This window comes from Gobio gobio (genome assembly GCF_949357685.1).
Source record: "Gobio gobio genome assembly, chromosome: 20".
In the NCBI taxonomy this organism is placed as follows: domain Eukaryota; kingdom Metazoa; phylum Chordata; class Actinopteri; order Cypriniformes; family Gobionidae; genus Gobio; species Gobio gobio.
The window spans coordinates 43,944,344-43,968,985 of record NC_137113.1 but is presented as its reverse complement, the minus strand read 5'-3'; the positions used below and the strand labels follow the sequence as shown (position 1 = coordinate 43,968,985).

Below are 24,642 nucleotides of genomic sequence, written 5' to 3'. Positions count from 1 at the left end.
ATAAATCTCATTTATGAGTAAACATAAATGACTGTTTCTGAACTAAAACCCCCAAATACTGGCTGCTCAAATACAAACTCAATGTTTCTATCAAATGTTTGATGTTATGGTAATGACAGCAGTATCCGGGACAGTGATTATGTGTAAAAGAAAAGAAAAATGTCACATTTAACTATTTCCCCGCCAGCATTTAAAAAAAAATTGCCAGCCTGTTTCACAAAAATGTAATGGCCCATAGAATATTTTGTTGTATGAATATCTGAATATGAAATATATCTGAAGAGCAGACCCTCTGCTTTTGAACACAAGCTTCATGCATTCCCTTTTTATCAACACTTAAATATGAGTAAGTTTCATTAAAAAAAGCAACATTTTGAACAAAAAGCGTTTTTGTCAAAGACTACATCCAGATCAGATTCAGAACTAGTCCATCAACACCCATCATGCTTCACAGTCCTGTTGCTTGTCCTGGGTCAACATTTCATTTAGTAACATTAGATAGTTTTGATTTATATGATGTTTAATGTTGATGATCACGTTATTTTACATGCATCTGCTTACATACGATCGCTTGTTTTATTGCGTCTTCTTCGCCTGTGTTTTGATCAGGAGATTCTGTACGATGCATAATAGACCCTTTTCACATTTCCGGGTTTCTCCGAGCGGAAGTCATCATAGTTTGGTTAACTATTATAGCTGAAAATGAGAGAATACATTAAATATATTTTTGTGTACCCATTTGCTCAAATAGCAAAAGAAAAACTCCACTATAGTGATTTCATAACTTTTAAAAAGAGGGAAAAAATAGAGTGAGATTGAAAATGGCAGTTAAAAGAGAGAAAGATGTTATTTTACCATCACTCCCATAAACACTGTCATAGCAGCGCTAACTTGTTTTTGTAATTTGATGCAAAAGTAATAAAATACAAAGTATTAGTAAATGTACATATATAAAAAATACAAAAAAACGTTGCAGGATTTATGACATTGATGACCATTAAAACACATCATCACAGTCTGTGAAAAGGGTCTATAGTGCCCCCTAGCCAATAACGGGAAATCACGGGAAATTCGGTGTTTGGCAGGGAAAGAGTTAAATACCAAATGAGTCAAAATAAATAATATTTTTAAGTTTTCATGAAAAAGTTAAAAAGTGTAAAAAAAAGGAAATTATGGCAAATTTAACGTCAACACTCTTAAAATAAATATTTGAAGAATAAGTCTCTTCTGCTCACCACGGCTGCATTTATTTAATTAAAAATACCACCAAAAAAAAAATTTAATATTGTGAAATATTATTACAGTTTAAAGTAATTTTCAGCATCATTACTCCAGTCTTCAGTGTTACATGACCCTTCAGAAATCATTATTATACGATGATTTACTGCTCAATAAACATTTTTATTATCAATGTTCAAAACTGTTTTTTTTAGGATTCAAACAGAAAGTTCAAAAGAACAGCATTTATCTGAAATAGAAAGCTTTAGTAAGATTATTCACTATCGTTCAAAAGTTTGGGATAAGTAAGCATTTTTTTTTTTTTTGGAAAGAAATTAATACTTGTATTCAGCAAGGATGCATTAAATTGATCAACAATGACAGTAAAGACATTAATAAGGCTACAAAATATTCTATTTCAAATAAATGCTGTTCTATGAACTTTCTATTCATCAAAAAAATTCAATATTGATAATATTAAATGTTTCTTGAGCAGCAAGTCGTCATATTAGAATGATTTCTGAAGGATCATGTGACACTGAAGACCGGAAGTATATTAAAATAAAAAAAGTAGTCACAGTAGTTTTTATCAAATAAATGCAGATGATTTTGAATCAAATAAATGCAGTGTATACACACACATGAAATACCAAACGAGTTTAAAAGTCTAAAATACAGAAATGATAATAAATGTAACATTTCAACACTGAAAAAGTAAAAACAAATCTTAATTTTTAATGCTTATATTCAAAAAAGACAATGTAAGACTTGAACCCAAAATAAAGCAAGTAGTCCAGGCTGAATTACTGGCACAAGTGTGCGGTTAATGGTGTGGGTAAACTCAACGCTGCTTTAACAATCACTGTCATTTATTGCTTGGTTGCACGTGTGTTGATGTAACCGTTTTGAGTTTACACATATAATGAGAGTGCAGTGAACTGGCACACATATCGACACCTGCAGTCCTGGGATCTGAACTGGCAACAGTCCAGCGTCCGACACCCAGGACCAAAGCTCCGATCACGCCAAACCGATGAATTATTGATGTGCTCGAGATATATCACAACACAGAGAGAACAGCGAGACAAAGACTTCATCTTCACTCCATCTGTCAGTGATTTCATTCACTTCAGTGTGTGTGTGTTCTCGTGTTTCCGGCTTTCTCTGCGACCCCATTTAGACTCGTATGGATTATTATTTTAGATGGGCAAATATGATCGGGTGGGAAGAGGAGGTCAAGGTCGGATCTGCACACACACACACACAGATCTGGAAGTCACGTGACCCACAGGGATATGATTACTCCATTTCCTTTTAATAGTCAAAATTACAAAATGATAACATGATCTACATCATCTACAAAATAATAACATAATATCCATGATCGTGGTAAGCATCAACATTTTTGTTTTGCTCTGTTTATAGACATGCATACTGCTGAGAAATATAAAAATATAAATATAAATACATCCCGTTATTATCTTACTTTCCTTTTTTACTGGTTCGTCGTCGACTATAATTTAAAATAGTTGTAGTGTTTGACAAATTAAATGCGGTCGAGTACAATAAGGCATTGAGATGCATTGCCAGAGCTGTACAGAGATTAGAGGTATTATTTCAGCTTAATGCTAAATTAAAAAGAAGAACCTAAATATGATCTGAAGCTTATAATAACAACTACGTTTCTAGACAGGAAGAACAAATCTCATATTCAAAATTAAGCTCATGAATAACCAGATATACCAGTATACAGTACCAACACTAAACTGATCAAACAAATCACTCCAGTACAAAACCAAGAACCAAGACGAGTCTTTTTTTTTTCCTCCTTTGTTTTTAAACCTCGAGCTTTGTGTGAAGTTCAGTTTTACTTGAGCGCACATGATTAAGCCCTTCTTTAAACACACCATTCACACATTCATAACAGAAAAAGAAGAAAAAAAAACTATCTTCTACAAAAGAGCCGTAACAACAGCTGCGCTCCTTTCCTCTGACGGCCTGCTGCTCAGAAAAATAAAGCAGCAAAACACTTCTTCCTATTATCTCCCCTCTCTTTGAATTTCCTAGTTCAGCACCTCGTCGTGTTACACAGGAAAAGTCAGGCAGAGGATTCATAGTTTCAACAGTTCATGTTCTCCTATGGATGGACACGTGGATATTTTAAAACCCCACAGTACAGTCGTGACCAAATGATTAGACTCACACAAGCAATATTTTAGGTTCGATCACGTCTCGCACAACATCAAAAATTAAAACGTTTACATTCTAAATGTAACCATTTGTAGGTCAGTCGTGTAAAAGAAGCTAGCAACTAAAAGTATCTGTACTATGGATTTCCATACGCAGGTCATTTATGAGCCGTCAGCACGTTTCCCTCAAACATATCAGACCAGGTTCGATGTCTTCTATGCTTTTATGAGTATTAGATAATCGGTGACAAATTCAAAGTCACACAGACTCAAACAGAAACAGAGTTCAATTATTTGGCCAGTATCGTACAGCCACGACTGGACTTCATGTCTCAAAAAAATAATAATAATTAATAATGTACCGAATCCAGGATTCAGTTTCGGATTCGGCTAAATATTGGGCTTTTTGAAGGGGTTCGGTTTCTGCCAAACCTTAGAATTTTTTCCCACCGAACCGAACCCTAGGCTTACGTTATGACGCCGCCGTTGATTACGGGAAGGCGTTTAACTCGCGAGCAGGGACTTTCGAAGGAGGAACTTCATTTAGACCCTGGTTCCTGCAGTCGAAGCACACCGAGTACCAGCCCAAAGTCACTAGTTTCTGGGGAAAGTTCCTGCGGTGGAAACGCGGCTTAAATTGACCGTTCGAATACAGGCTGTGAGAAAGTGAAACTCGTGAACAGAAAACGTGTTGTTTGGCAGTACTTTCAGTCAAAAGGCGGCGATTCAAGTCAAGCTACATGTTGTGGTGGCAAGGACTGTAAACAATAGCCGCTGTTAATGCTGCGTTCACACCGAATAGAGCGTCAAACTAGTTGGATGCTTGAACATTTTGAATCCATTTGCGCATCTACAGCGAATTGGACGCGGATATAAATCGATAAATCAGTCATTTATGAGCCGTCAGCACGTTTCCCTCAAACATATCAGACCAGGTTCGATGTCTTCTATGCTGTAATGAGTATTAGATAATAGATAACAAGTAATAATAGTAATAGATAACACTAGAACATTTTGAATCCATTCGCGCGTCCAATTAAATCGAGCGTTTGAAGCGAAATAGACGCGCGTTCAAGGTGCTCCAGGAGAAATGTCATAAAACACCACTCTGCCTCTTTTCATTTTCATAAAAAATATATATTAATCATTAATAGCCACACAAATGTGGTCCAGGCAACTCCTAGATTATCTTCACCGCATGTATATTTAGTTATGAAACTTCTCTTTGCCCTCAGTCATAACGATTTGGCAGACAAATAAATTATAGATTCATGACACCAAAGATCGGCCGTTAGATCGACACAAGACGAACCACTACAGGACATCAGAGTCAGCGACAAACGTCAGAAGGACTAGCCGAGGAAAGGCTGCTCTCGCCGGGGTTAATGAGCGATGAGCGCCCGGTGATCGCCTGGATCTCACAACTCCAAAAACAGATTTGAGCTTTAAACAACTACATTCTCACCTGAAAAAGTCTTAAAACTACATTTTGTGACACAATAGTAGTATTTTTTAACTATGCAGGGTTTCTCATCACGTCACTTTACCACGTGACAGCAGCAAGCAGGCTCCTGATTGGTTAATGCGGCGCGAATTGACGCCAAAGTTAAACATTTTCAACTCAGGCATCAGACGCGTGAATGCACAAAAGCACCACTCGCGTGTATCGCGCAAGACGCTCAATTCGCGTCATGAGGCGGAATCGCGCCCATCGCGCCCCAGGACCTCCAGATGCGCGTCAACGTGCCTTTCCATTGAAATCACTCACTCCTGACGCTCTATTTGCGTTTGGTGTGAACGCAGCATTAAAAGATTTGCGTTTGAAACATCTGAAAGAATACGAGTTGTGCATGAGGGAATCTACAGACAGCAGCCAAATGCAGCAACTTCAGGTACGGCAAAGGAAGGACAGTCATCCTGGCATAATGTTGCCTATTCTTTTTGTTTTTACAGTTAAAATAAAATAAAAATGAAAAATACACTGCTGTGGACGTTGTTTACTGTGATAATGGACTGAGGATGGGTGTAGGATTCGGTTTCGGATTCGGCAGAATCTTAACCAGTGGATTCGGTATTCGGCCGAACCCCAAAAATCTGGATTCGGTGCATCCCTAATAATAATAAAGGACTACTATTATTATTTTGGCATTGTGACATCATTTACATTTTATATCATCAGTAATACACATTTTTAGTAAAAATTGAAATGTAACATTTTTAATCAGCGTAAATTAAAAGGCAGTACAAAAGCCGTTTTGTACTACCGTTCAAAAGTTTGGGGTCAGTAAGATTTGATTTATTTGAAAGAAATTAATACTTTTATCCAGCAAGGATCCATTAAATTGATCAAAAAGTGACAGTCAAGACACTTACATGTTACAGAAGATTTCGATTAAAAATAAATGCTGTTCTTTTGAACTTTCTGTTTGAATCCTAAAAAATCAAAAAAGTGTTTTTCAACACTGATAATAATGAATGTTTTTAAAGCGGCAAATCATCATATTAGACTGATTTCTGAAGGGTCATGTGACACTGAAGACCGGAGTTATGATGCTTAAAATTCAGCTTTGATCACAGGACTAAATGACATTTTAAAATATATTCAAATAGACAACAAATACTTAACATTTTAATAATATTTCACAATATTACTGTTTTTACTGTATTTTTGATTAAATAAATGCATCCTTGGTGAACAGAAAAGACTTTGTAGCGTAGAAATACTTAACAAATGTAATATGTCATTGTTTTAAAATTTTGGTAACGGGTCGTGTTTTTTGCAAAATGGTAAAGAGAACAATTTTCACGCAAATAATGTCACAATGACAAAACTCTTAAATGGACCTAAAAACAGAATTTCTTTTTTCTTTCTCTTGATTTTGGAGTGAAATATAACCTGCCATATCATCTGCCACAGTGTGTGTGTGTAATTGCCTTTGCCAAACGTTACTACTTTCCTCTTTCATCTCATGCAACCTCTCATTTTCACCTTTCAGCTCTTTCTTCTGCTTTTTGTCTTTCGTCAGAGTCACCAGAACCATTATGACTTACGAATGGATCTTGAGGCCAGCTTATGGCGGTGGACGTCTGGCAAACACATAGGAAATCATATTACAGGCAGCAGAAATACAGTAGCAATACACAAATCACAGTATCATCAGAGTCCTGCAGCGATGAAAACAGAGAAGTTGAGGAAGGAGAGAAGACGACAGCGAAAGAGAAACCAGCGCGGTGTGGCCGTTTTTTCCTAATATTGATCGCTCACCCAACATTTGCTCACCCATATGACTTCCTTTTCCCGTAGAACATAAAAGAAGAAATTTAGCAGAATGTCCGAGCTGCTCTCTTCCATGCAGTGAAAATCAACAGCCTCCAAAGCTCCAAAAGGACAAGAAAAGCTCCATTTTGTGACAGAAAGTCATACGAAATCTGAATAAAAGTGAGTAAATGGGCGAACTTCCGCTTTAAAGTAAAATACTGCCCTCTAAGTCTCTTTTCCCACCTTTATGCCCTGATCCTTCTTGTTAAGCCAAGATAGCATAGGAAGACTAAATAGTCATCCTGCCCCCTCAGCAAGACAAGAAAATGTACATATGCATCTGGTTTCGAGGGGGATACGTGTAAAGCGACTGTGTCCTAATATGTGCATCGTCGAGAGGTGTTCTTTCAAAATGTATCATGCTACAGTAGTTGTCATTGTATGTGAGTGCATGTCATAAAACACGAGAGACTCCCCCTCAGAATGCCTTTTTTCACAGTTTCTCCTTGGCTTCTTGAGGATCTTTAGTGTAATAAATTGTATAAATGACTGTTTTGAGTCATACATGTGTGTAGTAGCTACTTTTTTAGCTGTGTGTTGTACGTGTGAGTACTAGCGTGTGTGCGCTACAGGCCTGCTCTGCTAGCTTTGAGGTTGCGGGATGATGCTGGAGCAGTCGGTCACCAGCAGATCCACCACCGTGTTCCCGCTCACGAACATCGTGGGTGCCGAGACCATGTTGCACAGGGTGACCGTGCTGCCCGGCACCGCATCACTGGTGGTGGTGGTGGTGGTGATGGGGCTGGGGTCGCTCACAGGGGCGTTGTGGGTACCCATGTGGCCTTGCAGCTGTGTGGGGGTCTTGCAGTGAACACCGCAGAGCTGACAGACCAGGACGCCTCCAGAGCCTGTGGTGCCGAATCCTCCTCCGCTCTCCTTCCACTCCTGGCCGTGGTGCTTCTGAGCGTGAACCCGCAGGTACGTCAGCGTGGTGAAACCTGACGGGGCAAACGTTTGGGAGGTGAAGCACTGCTGCTGTATTTCATTAACTGATGATTGTGATTACCTCATTATAACCCGTTAATGATAATTACAACAGACAGGATGATTATGTAATTTTTTGTTTATGCAATTAGCGAGGTTTGTGGAAATACAACGTTATGGCAAAGTGAACATGAAATAAACACCTCACTCACAACAGACAGACAGATAGACAGATGTCTGACAGAGAGACAGACACAAATAGATAGACGACAGATAGGCAGATAAATAGATAGATAGATGATAGATAGACAGACAGACAGACAGACAGACAGACAGACAGACAGACAGACAGACAGACAGACAGACAGACAGACAGACAGACAGACAGACAGACAGACAGACAGACAGACAGATAGATAGATAGATAGATAGATAGATAGATAGATAGATAGATAGATAGATAGATAGATAGATAGATAGATAGATGACAGGACAGATAGACAGACGTCAGACATACAGAGATACAGACAGACAGAGAACGATGAAGTGGGGCAAAAAAGTATCTAGTCAGCCACCAATTGTGCAAGTTCTCCCACTTAAAAAATGAGAGAGGCCTGTAATTTTCATCATAGGTACACTTCAACTATGGACCTTGAAATGCTTCTTACGAAACCAGTCGTCCTGGTCCCAGCCCCAAAGCATGATGTTTCCACCCCCATGCTTCACAGTAGGTATGGTGTTGAGTTTTTACCAAAAAGTTCTATTTTGGTTTCATCTGACCATATGACATTCTCCCAATCCTCTTCTGGATCATCCAAATGCTCTTTAGCAAACTTCAGACGGGCCCGGACATGTACTGGCTTAAGCAGGATTTGAGTCCCTGACGGCGTAGTGTGTTACTGATGGTAGCCTTTGTTACTTTGGTCCCAGCTCTCTGCAGGTCATTCACTAGGTCCCCCGTGTGGTTCTGGGATTTTCGCTCACCGTTCTTGTGATCATTTTGACCCCACGGGGTGAGATCTTGCGTGGAGCCCCAGATCGAGGGAGATTATCAGTGGTCTTGTATGGCTTCCATTTTCTAATAATTGCTCCCACAGTTCATTTCTTCACACCAAGCTGCTTACCTATTGCAGATTCAGTCTTCCCAGCCTGGTGCAGGTCGACAATTTTGTTTCTGGTGTCCTTTGACAGCTCTTTGGTATTGGCCATAGTGCAGTTTGCAATCTGACTGTTTGAGGTTGTGGACAGGTGTCTTTTAAACTGATAACGAGTTCAAACAGGGCCCATTAATACAGGTAACGAGTGGAGGACAGAGGAGCCTCTTAAAGTAGAAGTTACAGGTCTCTGAGAGCCAGAAATCTTGCTTTTTTGTAGGTGCCCAAATACTTATTTCCCACCATTATTTGCAAATAAAAATCAGACAATGTGATTTTCTGGATTTTTTTTTCTCATTCTGTCTTGAAAATTACAGGCCTCTCATCTTTTTAAGTTGGAGAACTTGCACAATTGGTGGCTGACTGAATACTTTTTTGCCCCACTGTAGATGACAGACAGACAGATAGAAAGATGACAGACAGACAGATAGGCAGATAGATAGACAGACAGAAAGATAGATGACAGACAGACAGACAGATAGGCAGATAGATGACAGACAGACAGACAAACAAACAAACAAACAGATTGATCATACTCACTGCGGTTGCAGAGGTGGCAGGAGTGATGCTGTGATTGGTTGTGCACCCTCATGTGATCCGTGATGTAAGCAGCAGACAGCAGTTTGCCACAGATGTGACACGGAACCTTCTCTTCATGTCTGATCATGTGAGCGCGCAGTCTGTCCCGTGTGGCAAAGCTCGATTCACACGTCTGTACCATTTACATTTCATTTAGAAAAAAATACAATTCACACAAATAAGCAAAACATCAGGACCAATTGTTTGCATATTTCAACATTTAGAAAATATATAAATAGAATTTAATATTTAGCTCATATAAGTGAAAACGATAAGTATGTCCAACTAATATCTGAATGTATATAAGTGCAACCTTGACCTCAGTAATGCATTAAAATCAGTGTAAATGATCAAACAGCAACAGAGCACAAAACAAACTTCCATACCGGACATTTGAAGGGTCGTTCTGAAGAATGGACCTGTCTGACATGACTGTTGAGATGATCAGGCCTGTGAGAGAGAGAGAGAGAGAAACACTTCATTCACAGTCAAATGTTTGAGTAGAAGCTAAAAACTCAAAGTATAATCTAAGGGTGTTTTCAAAAACAGTAGGTCGTTTGCTTAGCTCCGAAACAGGGATTTAAATTGGTACAATGCTCCAATTTCTTGGTTCGGTTCACTTTCACAAGGCAACATTTTGAAGTCATGTTAGGGCTGTGCAATTAATCGAATTTCGATTTCGATTTCGATTTTGCCTCCCAACGATCACCAAAATAGTACAATCGAGAAAAAACGATTATTTTGCCTTGCGTTCTGAATGAAACGCGCACTCGCACATCCGCCCCTCCCGAACCCACAAATCTCTCTCAGGTCGTGAGTCTCGTGTGCATATCATCCGCTGGAATTTAAAAACTCGGCGCGAGTAAAGATGGCAGAAGGAGGGCAGTTACAGCAGCGTTTGGTGAGCAAAAAAGGCAAAACCAACTCCGTTGTCTGGGAACAGTTTGGCTTCGAGGAATCAGACGACGAGCAGAAACATGCTAAGATTTGCTACATGGTAGTGGCTGCAACGCAAGGGAACACCACGAATTTGTTTAACCACTTGAAAATTAAACAGAGTGACCTATGACAATCTAATAAAGAAACAAAAACTGACGAGAGCAGGGGAGCCGTGTAAACGTCCTTTTTTTCCTTCATATTTTTCAAATAATTCTCTCTTTGTAAACTTTGTTCAATGCATGCGAGATTGCGAGTGCTGCCATATTTTCGAATATGACCAGTCGTTTTCACCGTCATCACCCGGTTTTAGTGCTTTAGGGTTTAGGTTTAGAATGAGAAGCCGCGCGCGCTGTGAGAAAATGTGTCTCTGTGCGTTCATCCGAGAGCGCGCACACGTCTCTCAGCGCGCAAATATTGAGTTCTCTTTCAAGTATTGCTCTTAAACGGACAAACTCACACAAAACGTATGTCAACATGTCCATCTTGATGAGTATCTTAGCAGACATAGTCTGTATATGCCTTAAGTGAACTTTATACAGTCGATAAAGAAGACGCGAGGTCTTAAAGGGGCAGTAGCCTTTACTGCTGTCTGTTTAATGTCAAACAACAAAAGACAAGGACATCACTCACCGCTCTTGATTGAATAGCTTTTGTAAGTTTAATAGGATTAATCTTTAATTTATGCACTCAAATATGCAATGTTATTTTACATTTGATACATTTCTGTACCTGAAAACTAATGTTAGACGTACATGAAAAGCATAGCCGAACCATATTGTTGATCTTATTTATTTGTGGTTATCATTTTTACGTGAATACTTTTATACTTTGATTCGAATATATGTTATATTATTTATTTTAATAGTTCAAAAAGTACAACAAATGTTACAATTTCAATTGAATTGTTGAAAGGTGTATTTTTAATAAATACAACACATTCCCAAAGTCATGTGAAATAATCGTGTTACATAATCGTGATTTCAATATTGACCAAAATAATCGTGATTATGATTTTTTCCATAATCGAGCAGCCCTAAGTCATGTGTGAGTGAACGGTCCTCTCATTGGTCAGAGTGACCCTGACAAACATTTTCATGTCCTGAACTTCCAATCTTGCGAAGCGAATCTCAAACTTTTATGTATTATTGACAGTGTTATTTTTTGCTTTCGCGTGGCAATGTTCCACGGAATGATTAAAGCCCGTCTCTTTGAGATGCTCACAAAACACAAACTTCAGGATTTTTATGTGCTTTGCTCTGAAAAATGTTTGTCAGACCAAATTTCAATTAGACATTTGACTTTGCTCCAAGTTAAAGATTCATTTGGATTGGCATTAGCAAGACAAACACCCCTTTTCATGTAACGTACGTAATTACCCATCATGCATTGCGATATTCAATTCAATTCAAATTTATTTGTATAGCGCTTTTCACAATACACATTGTTTCAAAGCAGCTTTACAGAAAGTGCATTTCATAAATGTACATTGAAAAATGTTAGAAAGAGAATGTTAAAGAAAAATGTTAGAATAAGTTAATCAATCATGTATTAATTTAGGCCATAGGATATAGCCTGGTTCATTGGTCGTTTCGATCGGATTGCTTTCTCATAACAAGCAAAACTCTCCAGAGTTTATTATCAAGCAGGCCGAGACCACCTCAGACAGTTGTTTTGCTGCGGATCCAAGTGTGACTGCTGTGTTCATATATGCCTAAACGAATCGAACTTAAAGGGATAGTTCACCCAAAAATGAAAATTTGATGTTAATCTGCTTACCCCACCCCCCAGGGCATCCAAGATGTAGGTGAATGTGTTACTTCAGTGGAACACAAATGAAGATTTTTAACTCTAACCGTTGCAGTCTGTCAGTCGTATAATGCATGTGAATGGTAACAAAACCTATGAGAGTAAAAAAACACATGCACAGACAAATCCAAATTAAACCCTGCGGCTCGTGACAACACACTGATGTCTTAAGACACGAAACGATCGGTTTGTGAGGTCTGTACACGATCTGGTGTAGTTTATGCAAGCCAGATCGTGTAGACCTCACTGACTGGAAGTGAGAGTGCACTCAAGTCTGTTGAATTAGAGGAAAATAATTATATAAATACTGTTCGGTTTCTTGCACAAACTGATCGTTTTGTGTCTTAAAACATCAGTGTGTCGTCACGAGCCGCAGGGTTTAATATGGATTTGTCAGTGCACGTTTTTTTTTTACTCTCATAGATTTTGTTACCATTCACATGCATTATACGACTGACAGACTGCAACCGTTGGAGTTAAAAATCTTCATTTGTGTTCTACTGAAGAAACAAAGTCACCTACATCTTGAATGCCCTGGGGGTAAGCAGATAAGACATAAAATTTTCATTTTTGGGTGAACTATCCCTTTAAGAGGGAAAACTCACCAGGCGCCAAAACAAACGCCCTAAACACATTATAAACAATGCCAGAGTTTTGAGATCAGCGGTCTGTCCTACCTTGAGAAAGCTTTAGCACAGTGCGGGCACACGTAGGGCTTCTCCACGCCTCCCTGGTGGGATCTGACGTGATGGCTCATGCGGTCCTTCCGCTTGAAGCGCTGCTGGCAGATCGGGCAGGAAAATGGCTTCTCGTCCGAGTGGGAGAGCCTGTGTCTGTTCAGGTGGTACACATCCCGGAAGGCTTTCCCACAGGTCTCACAAGCGTGGTTTTTACGCACAGGGTTGGGGTTCTGGTTTACTGGCCTCTGAGGGGGGAGTAGGGAAATGAGAAGATCATTCAACTGTCTGACGTAAAGCTAGTAGACTATTATTATTACACAGAGACGTAGCTAAATCTACTATACAACAGCCTAATATATTTCTGTCAATTTCTTCAAGTTAAACCAAACTTTTAATTTGACGGATTGATGTGAAGACCTTTCAGTGTCTGTGTTCATGATATGACATTTTTCTCAAGTGAAACAGTAAATTCTCAGGAAGTGACGGTTTGCATGTTTATGTCCTCATATAGTGACACAGCAGAGGCTAAAAAGTCAGCGAGTGTCATGCGTGCGAGCGCGCTACAAAAAAGTTGAAAAATAGTTTAAGACAAATATTGATACAGTAATTTTACAGTAAAATTACTTTTAATACTTACATTTCTATTTTACATTACAATAGTGGTATTATTATACAATTCTTTGTTTAATATTTTTATTTCGTAATTTTCAAAATCACCCCACTCACACACACAATGATTTGTTATTTTCAAATATAGAGCAGCGATTGAAATCATCTAGTGAAAAATCCTGAATTTTTATATGGCAGAAAAACAAATCGTCAGTTCATCTTGCAGCCCTAGTCTGAAGGATGTCCTAAAATAACAGTCTGTAGCTGTTTTATACTCTGGAAATGTGCTGGAATCCCACTGGACAAATTTGAAGTAAGGTTACAGGAAAATAATTATGTTTTTATATAAGTATTTGTGTTTTTAATTAGAAGCAAGTAATATCCTCCACTAACTTTTGCACGTCCATACAATACACTGAAGCATCCTGATTTTTATTTAATAATCAAGTTGCTTGTGTAGCTATTATTTATTTTATAGAACTGTATTTTAAAAAATTAATTCTTTTAAAAGTATGTTTAATGTAAGTTTCTTACGATAACAATAATGATAAAGATGTAGATTTAAAGATCGTTCTAAATGTAAAATAGTCATTGGTGTACACACCACAACTCGAATGATAACGGCAAAGAGGAAAGATCTAATTGGAATCTCTTTTAGAAGGCTTGCAGAAGTTTTTTATAAAATTGCTTCTACATATAAACAAAACATATTTGTATATTAAATTGGTCGCAACATTATGGCCTGGTTTCACAGACAGGGATTAGATTAAGCCAGGATTAGGCCTTAGTTCATTCAAGACATTTAAATGGACTTTTCCGTCCACTAGAGGTCACCTGTTCAAAACAAAGGTGTAGTTGATGACGCCACGTTTGAGCGCAGAATCTTGGGACGTGGTCTTCACCTCACAGCCGGTGGAAAAGAGTCAGGATAGGACTCGGGCAGAAATTATGTTGATGGATGTGATTATTAACGTTATTGTAGTCTGAAGCAGAGCAGGACCGAGTGTTGTGGAGCTGAGCAAGGCCGCTGGAGCGATTATTAAAGAGAAGAGCGGAAACACATGCCTCGCGAGCAGCTTTTATTGTGGCATAGTCGCCGACGGGACTTTTATTATTTATTATTTATTACTTCCGCTTTTCCGGTCATGAGTATGAGGTAACGCAGCTCTGTTCATCATATCAGATACATCTGAGTGTGTTGAAAATGAAGTTATGACATTACTCTTTGTGTTCTCTCTTTGGCTGCTGCTATGACACTAGTAAAAGTAAAGCGTTTTTGCAAAATAAAACCAGAAACCGAGGGTAATGCGGATATGACGTAATTGACAGGCGACTCCCTCACAGGTCCCAGTTACTTGGTTAAAATAGCAATTTTCTCATGTTTTACAAATAGTTGGAAACATTTGGGATATTGTAAGTACTCAACTGAACAAAATATTTAACACTGGCCTAGTGGTTTTTGAATATTTTGCTGAATTTTTTTTACATAGTGCACCTTTAAGTAGCTTTTATAAACATGCCTTTGAGAAAACATCTTGAGACAGAAAAATGACACTGACATATTTTAAGATAAATATGTTAAAACAGCTCAAACATGAGCGCCTTTCGCACTGGCTAGTTCTAGGAATTTAGTTAAAGGAACTGACCACCAGGGTGGGTCCCCAAGAATTAAAAGTTCCTATAGGGCCATTTTACTGGTTGCATTCGCACCTCCACTAGGAACTCTGAAGTGACGCAAGCCATGTTTGTTCTTGTGACTTATTTTGAAGCCACAGCGTAGGGCTGTCGGGGTGATGGAATTTCCCTTGTGGTAATTTTGAGTGGCTCAATAGCGCAATATGCAATATTATCGCCATATATATATATATATATCGTCGCTGCCCGATGAAACTCACGTATGTCCAAAACGGTTACTTTTCAGAAAGTGAAAAAAAAACGTATTTCAAAAGCAGTTGAATGTAGCGTTGTCATACTAGGTACGGCATCTTTACATGTAACCATATTCTTGCCAGTGTAATGATATAATCCACATTTGACCAAAATTGAGTTTAAATGGACATACGTGCATATTTTACAGTAACGGTGGTCGATACGCGTTCTTCCGATCATTAATTAGAATGGCCAAGTCGTGTTTCATATTGACAGAGGAATACGTGCTGGACATTCTCAGCCTCTGGCGATAGCAGTATGAGTGAGGCATGTTCTAGTGACAATCATGACAGTAGCATTACAGGCTATAATTTGATCAGTTTGACTAAGAAAAAAAAAAGTTTGAATCTTATCAATGAGACCGAGTTTATTTACATACTAGCAAGCAAACTAATCTGTGAAGAACTAGATTAGAACTAAACTGTGGAGAGCTTCAATGTCGTACTTTCGGCTATCCAGTGCTGAGCTTCGATGAAACTTCACGAGACCGGCGAGATGCTTCCACAGGGCGGGAGATACGCGGCGTGATTGACAGCTTTGACACCAAATGGATATACGTGAAAATCAGATGACATGATTTCACAACTTTTCATTGGCCATTTAGATATGTGAAGCATACTGTATACGGAAATGAACCTGGACATTCAATCCGTCGAAAAATCTCAAAATCGGCAAAATGGACATACGTGGTTTTCATCGGACAGTGACGATATATAATATCTGTGTGTGTTACGATGTAACAATGTCATATTCATCAAATAGAGCTTTGAAACAGGAAGTGAAGTTATCCAAAGAGAATGTCAAATAAGGGTCCACATAACAGAACATAAACCTGACACCTAACGGTCTTAGTACATTAAGCCACGTAAAGAGTTTTCTTATAGCCTAATGGTTTTCTATTGGAGAAAAACGCTTAACGTGTAATTAAACGCGTTAAATTCATATTCTGGGCTTATCTGGCATATTTGGTGCGCTCGTAGATATTCGAATATATTAGAATACATTGCTTGATATTTGATATCCGTTCGAATTAGATTTTTCTCAAAAATGACAGCCCTATACTACAGTAATGCTTTTTCAAGCCAACTTAATAATCGCATCCATGAACATGATTTCTGCCGAGTCCTATGCTGACTCTTTTCCACCGGCTGTGAGGTGAAGACCACATGTCCCAAGATTCTGCGCTCAAACGTAGCGTCATCAAACTACGCCTTTGTTTTGAACAGGCGACCTCTAGTGGACGGAAAAGTTACATAGTGTAGCTTTAACTTTGAGCACCCCTTTAGAAGACTCAGCTGACCAGCAATGCGCCGATGCTAAGACAGAGATTTCGCATGCCGTGGACATGGCAACCTTTTTTCACGAATGTGTCTCGGCCTGAAGGACAGACGCAGGTAATCGCACGCGCTCAGTCGATCTCTCTCACATTCACTGTCTGTTTAGGCTTGTAAAGTGCAAATCTATGGAGCCTCTGTACAAATCACCATTGTACACATTGTTATCATCACTAACTTATTTAATATTCAGTACACATGCACAAAGTGTTAAATGAGAAGGGCGTTTAACAAAGAAAAAAATACAAATATTGCGGTTGCTGCGGTTTTTGCGTTGCTCTGCGGTTGGCTCCTCGATAGCGCGGTATTGCGATATTGTGGTCATCACGACAGCCCTAGCGCGGCGGACCTTTATTTTGACGGCGCTGAAAACGCCAGAGCACACAGCACTTACATTCTCCATCATCATTAGTTTACGATCTGTCATGTCGAATACGTTATTAGAAATGTTATACGAAGTAGACAGTACATAAAATAAAAGTATTAGCGTTTGCCGTGTGGTTGATGCCCAATGTCGCTGGCTGAGCAGAAATACATAACCATATTTCTCTTGTTCCCCTCAAAGTCACGTTGGATTTTCTCTTTGGCGTAAAGGTTGAGAGGTCCATCTATCACTGTTTTCCATGTTTTTAGAGTTAGTTCTGTTTTTTTTGCCAGTGTTTCATGTGCTTCCGGCCAATCAGCGTACACTTACATCTAGGGATGCGCAGCATACCGGTACTGGGAAAATACCGGTATGTATTTTATTTCAAACGGTACAATATCAAGATTTTGCTCATTTCGGTATATGCTGCTGTTCCGAAGTTCACCGCTAGGTGGCAGTGCGCTACCCAAACTGACGCGCAACCGGCAAATGTGGCGCCATAGAACAAAATGAATACAGCAGTTGAATCTAACTCAACACGCACAAAGGAGTTACTAGAGAGAGGATTAGACGTGAAATTTAGAATTACTTTGCTTATAAAACTGCTGAAGAACCATCAAACCTTGCCAAGCATCTGCCACTTGCCCATCCTGACTTGTACAAGACATTAAGAGATCGACAGGTGAGTGAGTGCATAAATCAAATGATCTAATTTAAACATTTATTTTCTTTAAACACTTATCAACGCACATACATAAGATTGTATCCTTTAAATATAATGAATTCTCCAGCGTTAGTTTCAACCAATGACATTTAGATTTCATAATATTTGCACGCATACTATTGCACTATATTCGCGTAAGACATAACCAACTGTGTTTATGTGAGTGCTCACTAAAGATGGACATTTTTGACATAAGTTTGTGTGTATTTGACTAAGGAAAAACAACTTAATTTGGAATGCGCGAGCTCTTTAGGCTTGTGTGTTTGTTGTTGGTATGAGCGCAAAGAAAACTCTCTCTTAGCTCCCATCCCATGTATTAGGGAATGCTATAAAATCGCTCGCATGTTCAAATTGGCGAGGTTTAAAAAGACGTGGGCAGTGATTTCCGTCAGCTGTCCCACGACGAAAGCATAAGTTTTGAATCTGAGTGCGCAGATTGCTTTTATAGTGCATGTGTGATGTCTTTTGAAGCTAGAAGCAATTTGCAAATTTTGAGAGCTAGAGAAGGGAGTATTGCTGAAATTACTTTGCACAAGAAAGTTTCCAAAAGACTGATTTGATAATCTTTGTTGATTCATTTAATAATAAACATTTGCGTTAATTTCCCGCTTTATAAACCTCAAACCTGCGAGAGTGAGTAAAATTATGCACCAAAATTCAGACCCTGTATGGTATCGATTTAATATCGGTACTTCGGTATTAGATTGCGGTACCGTACCGAAGCCAAAATTGTGGTATCGAGCCATCCCTACTTACGTCACTGGTAGTTCCTATTGTGCTGGGTTAGACCCTACTCTGAGGTAGGAGATAATTTAGTTCCTCCATAAGGAGTTCCTAGAACTAAAACGTTCCCAGTTCCTGGGGTGCAAACATGCTAAAAACGGGTACTTCCACCATTAGTTCTAGGAACTATGGAACGGTTCCACCGGTGCTAAAGCCCCTATGCATTTCAGTCTAAGCCTTGTCTGTGAATCCAAGGGTATGTGATTTAATGTATGCAGCATGAACGCAGTATCTGAGAATACACACACACACACACACACACACAAATGGATGCCCACCTGTATAGGCTCCCCTGTTGCCATGACAATAGCAGCCGGAGGAGGGAGGGCAGTCACAGTGGAAGCCACGCTCACCATGGAAACATCATTTCCATCTTGAGTGGCCAGGACTTGTGTGTGGGGAGGGGGCAGCACGGCATTGGGGGGCAGCGTTTGGTTTTGCTGTTGTGGTATGGAGAGGTGAAGGAGAGAGAGGGGGACTGTGTGTCTTTCTGCACTCTCTTTGGCCACAGCATCTTGGCTCTGGGATCCCCCTTTCATGCGGATTCCAGTGTGGACGGATTGATGACGCCGCAGGTTGTAGCTGTTCTTGAACTGCTTGCTGCAAATCGAGCAGATATGAGCCGCACGGGCCGTCCTGGACACTGGCTTCACTGATGGGATGGAAAGTCAAAACAGAGTTACTAATAAGTAAAACAAATATATATTGTCAATAGTATAGCAAGCACAGCTCGCACAGAGGTCATTTTCAAACCAAACAACTCCCTGACCAACTTGAGATATTTCACCCTCATGAGAAATTCCTGATCGCACGGATTCCTACTGAAATGACTGGATTTCGCCTGCGAAAATTCGTTGAACAACAAGACATTTGACCGCACCTTTACAGACACACTTTGACCCATGACCCAAGATTTCATAGGCAAAAAAGTCTATTGTTGATAGTGTAGCGATGTATGATGAAGCACAACCCTCCGAGAAAGTCAGTTTCAAACCAAACAGCTCTCTGTTGGTCAAAACCGCAAATTCGTGTGACCAACTTGAACCAGTTGCGAAATCTGCATGTGGAAATATTTCACCCACATGAGAAATTCCTGATTCCTATTGAAATGACTGGATTTCGCCTGTGAAAATTCAATGTACAATGGTAAATGTGAGCTCAGCTTTACAGACACTTTTTTACCTACGACTTCAGGGCAGAATATCTGTTGTCAATAGCGTAGCGAATCGATGTATGAAGCACATAACTTTTGACCAACGACGAACTTGCATGACCAACTTCAACTTGTTTGCGAAATCAGGAAATCTTTCTGATTGGATCACTATTTAAAGGAACACAACACTTTTTTTGAAAATAGGCTAATTGTCCGACTCCCCTAGAGTTAAAGGGTTAGTTCACCCAAAAATGAAAATTTTGTCATTAATTACTTACCCTCATGTCGTTCGACACCCGTAAGACCTCCGTTCATCTTCGGAACACAAATGAAGATATTTTAGCTGAAATCCGATGGCTCGGAAAGGCCTCCATTGGCACAATGCACTTTACACTCTCAAGACCCTTAAAAGGTACTAAAGACGTCATTACAATCCATCTCACTACAGTGCAGGTTCTACAATAACTTTATAAAGCAGCGAGAATAGTTTTTGTGCGCAAAAAAAACCTAAATAACGACTTATATAGTGATGACCGATTTCAAAACAATGCATCATGAAGCTTCGAAGCGTTATGAATCAGCGAGTCAAATCATGATTCGGATCGCGTGTCAAACTGCTGAAATACGTGACTTTGGCGATCCAAACTGCTGAATCGACTCAGTGATTCATAACACTTCGAAGCTTCATGATGCAGTGTTTTGAAATCGGTCATCACTATATAAATCATTATTTAGTTTTTTTTTGCGCACAAAAACTATTCTTGCTGCTTTATAAAGTTATTGTAGAACCTGCACTGTAGTGAGATGGACTTTGTAATGACGTCTTTAGTACCTTTTAAGGGTCTTGAGAGTGTAAAGTGTATTGTGCCAATGGAGGCCTTTCCGAGCCATCGGATTTCAGCTAAAATATCTTCATTTGTGTTCCGAAGATGAACGGAGGTCTTACGGGTGTCGAACAACATGAGGGTGAGTAATTAATGACAGAATTGTCATTTTTGGGTGAACTAACCCTTTAAACAGTTGAGTTTTACCATTTTCGAATCCATTCAGCCGATCTCCGGGTCTGGCGGTAGCACTTTTAGCATAGTTTAACATAGACCGTTAGCATCTCGCTCAAAAAATGACGAAAGAGTTTCGATATTTTTCCGATTTAAAACTCGACTCTTCTGTAGTTACATCGTGTACTAAGACCGATGGAAAATGAAAAGTTGCGATTTTCTAGGCGGATATGGCTAGGAACTATACTCTCATTCCTGCGTAATAATCAAAAGCTTTGAGCCGTCCCATGAGTGCAGCGGCGCAATGATATTACACAGCACCTGAAAATAGGCTAACTTTCATCAACATAAACGTCACAACCTGCTTACATAGAGAGTGCTGGGGACTATTTTCAGGGGCTGTGTAATATCATTGCGCTGCTGCACTCATGGTACGGCACAAAGTTCCTTGATTATTACACAGGAATGGGAGTATAGTTCCTAGCCATATCAGTCTAAAAAAAAAATCTAAAAACTTGCAACTTCTCATTTTCCGTCGGTCTTAGTACACGATGTAACAACAGAAGAATCGAGTTTTAAATAGGAAAAATATCGAAACTCTTTTGTCATTTTTTGAGCGAGATGCTAACGGTCTAATCAGATTCAATGATCTATGTTAAGCTATGCTAAAAGTGCTACTGTCAGACCCGGAGATCTGCTGAATGGATTCGAAAACGGTAAAACTCAACTATTTTAACTTTAGGGGAGTTGGAAAATGAGCCTATTTTCAAAAAAAGAGGCGTGTTACTTTAAATGACTGGATTTTGCTTGCAAAAATTGTGTCACTTATAAACCAAGTGGCTCTCTGTTGGTTTTGCATGACCATCTTGAACCAGTTGCGAATTCTGCATGGGTGAAGCTTTCAAGCGCGGATGAGTAGAAATAAAACGAGTAGATTTCGCCTGCGAAAATTCACAGAACAACAGTAAATGTGACCACACCTTTACAAGCACACTTTTTGACCTACGACTTTCTACTTATTTTTTAGTCGTTGCTGATTTTAAAGATCACTCCTCTACCAGTTTCCCCCTACTTCCAGGTTTTTTTTATGACCGTGTTCCCACTTCTAGATAGCCTGGATGCCAGCCGAATTTAGCCCCGCCCACAATTTTTTTTGCTCGGGCAATTCGGTCTGGACTCGCTCCATAGAGGAGTAATTATGCCCGAACAGAAACTGTTCGGACCAATGAAATTGTCAGGGCGGGCTTTAGACGATGATGGACAGATGATAAACAGTAGCGTAATCATCCACGTCATCGAAGGCTCTTGGGTTGAATTTGCTCTAATCCTAAACGGAGAACTTGTTCGTATATGCATTCACCTTCACTATTTCTCTCAGAAACGATGATCGTGTTGGTAAGTACTCTGTGTATCCTTAAATAATTTTATTACTGGCAAAGATTGTTTACACTCATCTTTTTCTTGTAACGTTACTTAATCCAGCGTGCGTGCAGACAGGGTTTCCAAGTGTTTTTGCAATGTCGCGCACAATTGCTACTCAAAACTATAGCCCAAAACAATAACTTTCCGGGTTGTTCTCCGGAAAAAAATGGCGTTTGGTTGGCAAAATATGTTATTTTGGCAAGGTTGCCTGCTAAAATTCGCATTCCTGGGTTTATATAATCACATAATTGGGGTCGCTTCAACCCGCGGACATGGAGAAAAACACGGACTTGGCAACACAGTGCAGTTGAGTTCTGTTGACATTTGACAACTAACGTTACGCGTCGCTCTGATTGGTTGTGGGTCTATCCAATTGAGGTCTTTCCTGGCTCGGTTGAAACACGCCCCATAATCAAAGCTCAATGGAGCGGTACCAGACTCAAATTCTGACTAGAATTGAGTATGGCCACGCCAGGCTAACTTCTAGAGGTAGAACCTTAAAAATGCCATAACGAAGATCAATCATAGAGGCTTCGCTGACCTCCGGCTGAAGAAAACACGACTATATTCAAGACAGTCATTCTACTACACTGCTCTATGTGATCACAGAGGTACACTGAGCAACCACAGAAAACCTCCGGCTCCAACCCCTCCCAGCCAGCTTCCTCGCTCCTCTCCAAACCTCCCTCCCCTTCCCCATCTCCATCCATCCCTCCCTCCCTCTCACCCACCAGGTACAGGGTCCTCATTGAGAGCAGCAGTGTCCACTGTCGATGGAGGCGGAGCTATGTGCTCGTTGGGCGGGGTTTGAGGAGAGGTCGTGTGGACTGGCAGAAGTTCTGATTGGAGGGTCCCCTCCACTTGGGACTGGGAAGGTGTGGTCTGGGAAAGAACAATCACAAAGTACTAAGTTTGAATTTAAACTTCAGTGTAGGTATAACTAAAGTGAACCTGCTTGCAATTTTAATGCAGTAATGTAGATGTGGTTACAACTTTGTAATAACATGAATTTCACATCAATTTATTTACACACACACACGCACACAATCCTTGTTAAATCTCACCTGGAAGAGAAAATTGCTCCACGCGGCATCCATTTTGTTCCACAGCGATGAATATTATAATCAACTACACAATCATCAAGATTAATAGCGCACGAATGACATCCTTTAAATCGCCTGTAGTTTGCAAATAGAGTTTAGATGTGTACTATCCCCCAAATCACAAATTTAATTAACAGCCTAGATTAGCAGGCAATAATGCACACTATTTAGTGTTTAATTTGCTTCTATCCAACTTTAACCCGAGACATTACAACAGCGTGCTATTTATTCATTTGCATGACTTAAAAACCGAAACCATTAAATGTTATTTCTACACACTAACATCATGCATTATAAAACAGCATTTGAGGCATTTAGACGTTAAAACAGAGGTTATACGTAGTGCGCTTGACGCATTTTAAATAGTCAAACTTAAAGGTTGCCACGGATAAATCAGTGTTTTTTTCCTCGATCCCCCCGACAGGCCAATCGGGTGTTTGTCGAAGCCTCGCTGTAGGTTTCAAGCCGTGACCCGGACGAATAACACTCGAGCCCGGCCGCAGCCCGCCGCTCCACCTCGGCGCTTCAATTCACAGGATGTCATCTTTCTTTTTTTATCGCGCTCTCTCTCCCTCCCTCCCCTGTCTCTTTCTTCCTTTTCTTTTTTAATTCCTCTTTCTTCTACCCCCTCCTCTCCTTTTCCTCTCTCCGCTATGTCCCAGTTGTTCTTAAAGGGATGGATGTCTCTCTCTCCCCCTCCTATTTCCGTCGCTTTCCTCTTTCCTCTCAGAAAATGAGCCGACAGAAATACAGTAACAGCATCGCGCCGTTGACGTCACATGACTACAGTCTGTTGACCGAGACAAAATGACCTCTACAACTGACGCTGCACTACGCGTTAATTTATATCAAATGTTTTGTAAAGATGTTATCTGATTAATTGCTTGCAGTTATTTCAGTCTTGGTTAAATATACTGTTTGATTTATAACCTTACGTGTATTAATATTAATAGCTGTTACTTGCCGATTTTCATATTCACAAAAAATATTTTTTTTAGCATCTGCACTACATATTTTCGATTAATTTAAACAAAAATATTTTGTAAAGACGTTATCTGAATATTTGCTTTTAGTTTTGTTGTTGAAACCCAAAGATAATGTGTGTATTACTAGCAAATTTGCTATTAATTCCATTAGCAAAATGTATATCTAATAATAGCATGTATTTACTGTAGCCTATTTGAAAACCAAATCAAGCCTATATAAATATATATTTTTTAAAACTTTTAGTTTTAAAAATGCTAGTTGTGTGAGCCTGTGCTTTTTATATACATTTTATATTTGAAGGTGGTCTACATTTTTATGATTTGATTTCATTTATATTTATTAGACTGTACTACTTTGTGTCAATCTTTTCCAAATTAATGGATTAATTAATTAATAGATAAACTAAAAGCTCGAGCGCGTCTTAAAGG

At 39.5% G+C, this 24,642-nt stretch overlaps 1 protein-coding gene across 2 annotated transcripts; it reads right to left on the bottom strand.

Moving 5' to 3' along the window:
- Positions 1-1,544: 1,544 nt before the first annotated feature.
- On the bottom strand, positions 1,545-23,953 carry mazb (MYC-associated zinc finger protein b (purine-binding transcription factor)). 2 transcript variants are annotated; one of them, XR_013815393.1, is made up of 8 exons: positions 23,189-23,953; positions 22,856-23,006; positions 18,830-19,203; positions 12,806-13,053; positions 9,770-9,833; positions 9,345-9,516; positions 5,941-7,664; positions 1,545-1,756 (listed from the first exon to the last, which is right to left on the bottom strand). XR_013815393.1 is itself a non-coding variant. In XM_079801631.1 (7 exons), exons 1-7 carry the CDS (start codon positions 23,219-23,221, stop codon positions 7,309-7,311), a joined length of 1,398 nt encoding a protein of 465 aa, XP_079657757.1. In that variant the 5' UTR covers positions 23,222-23,953; the 3' UTR covers positions 5,357-7,308. The 2 variants fall into 2 exon arrangements, 1 of the variants encoding a protein (XP_079657757.1); XM_079801631.1 differs by lacking the exon at positions 1,545-1,756 and having other exon boundaries at positions 5,357-7,664.
- Positions 23,954-24,642: the final 689 nt, after the last annotated feature.

What these genes read in the sequence shown, in the direction of transcription:
- mazb (XM_079801631.1), bottom strand. Translation starts at nt 23,221, where the DNA reads ATGGATGCCGCGTGGAGCAATTTTCTCTTCCAG. An exon ending in GGAGCAATTTTCTCTTCCAG is followed by an intron (nt 23,007 to 23,188) that starts GTGAGATTTAAC and finishes GTTCTTTCCCAG; the next exon opens with ACCACACCTTCCCAGTCCCA. An exon ending in CAACAGGGGAGCCTATACAG is followed by an intron (nt 13,054 to 18,829) that starts GTGGGCATCCAT and finishes CTCCCCCCTCAG; the next exon opens with AGGCCAGTAAACCAGAACCC.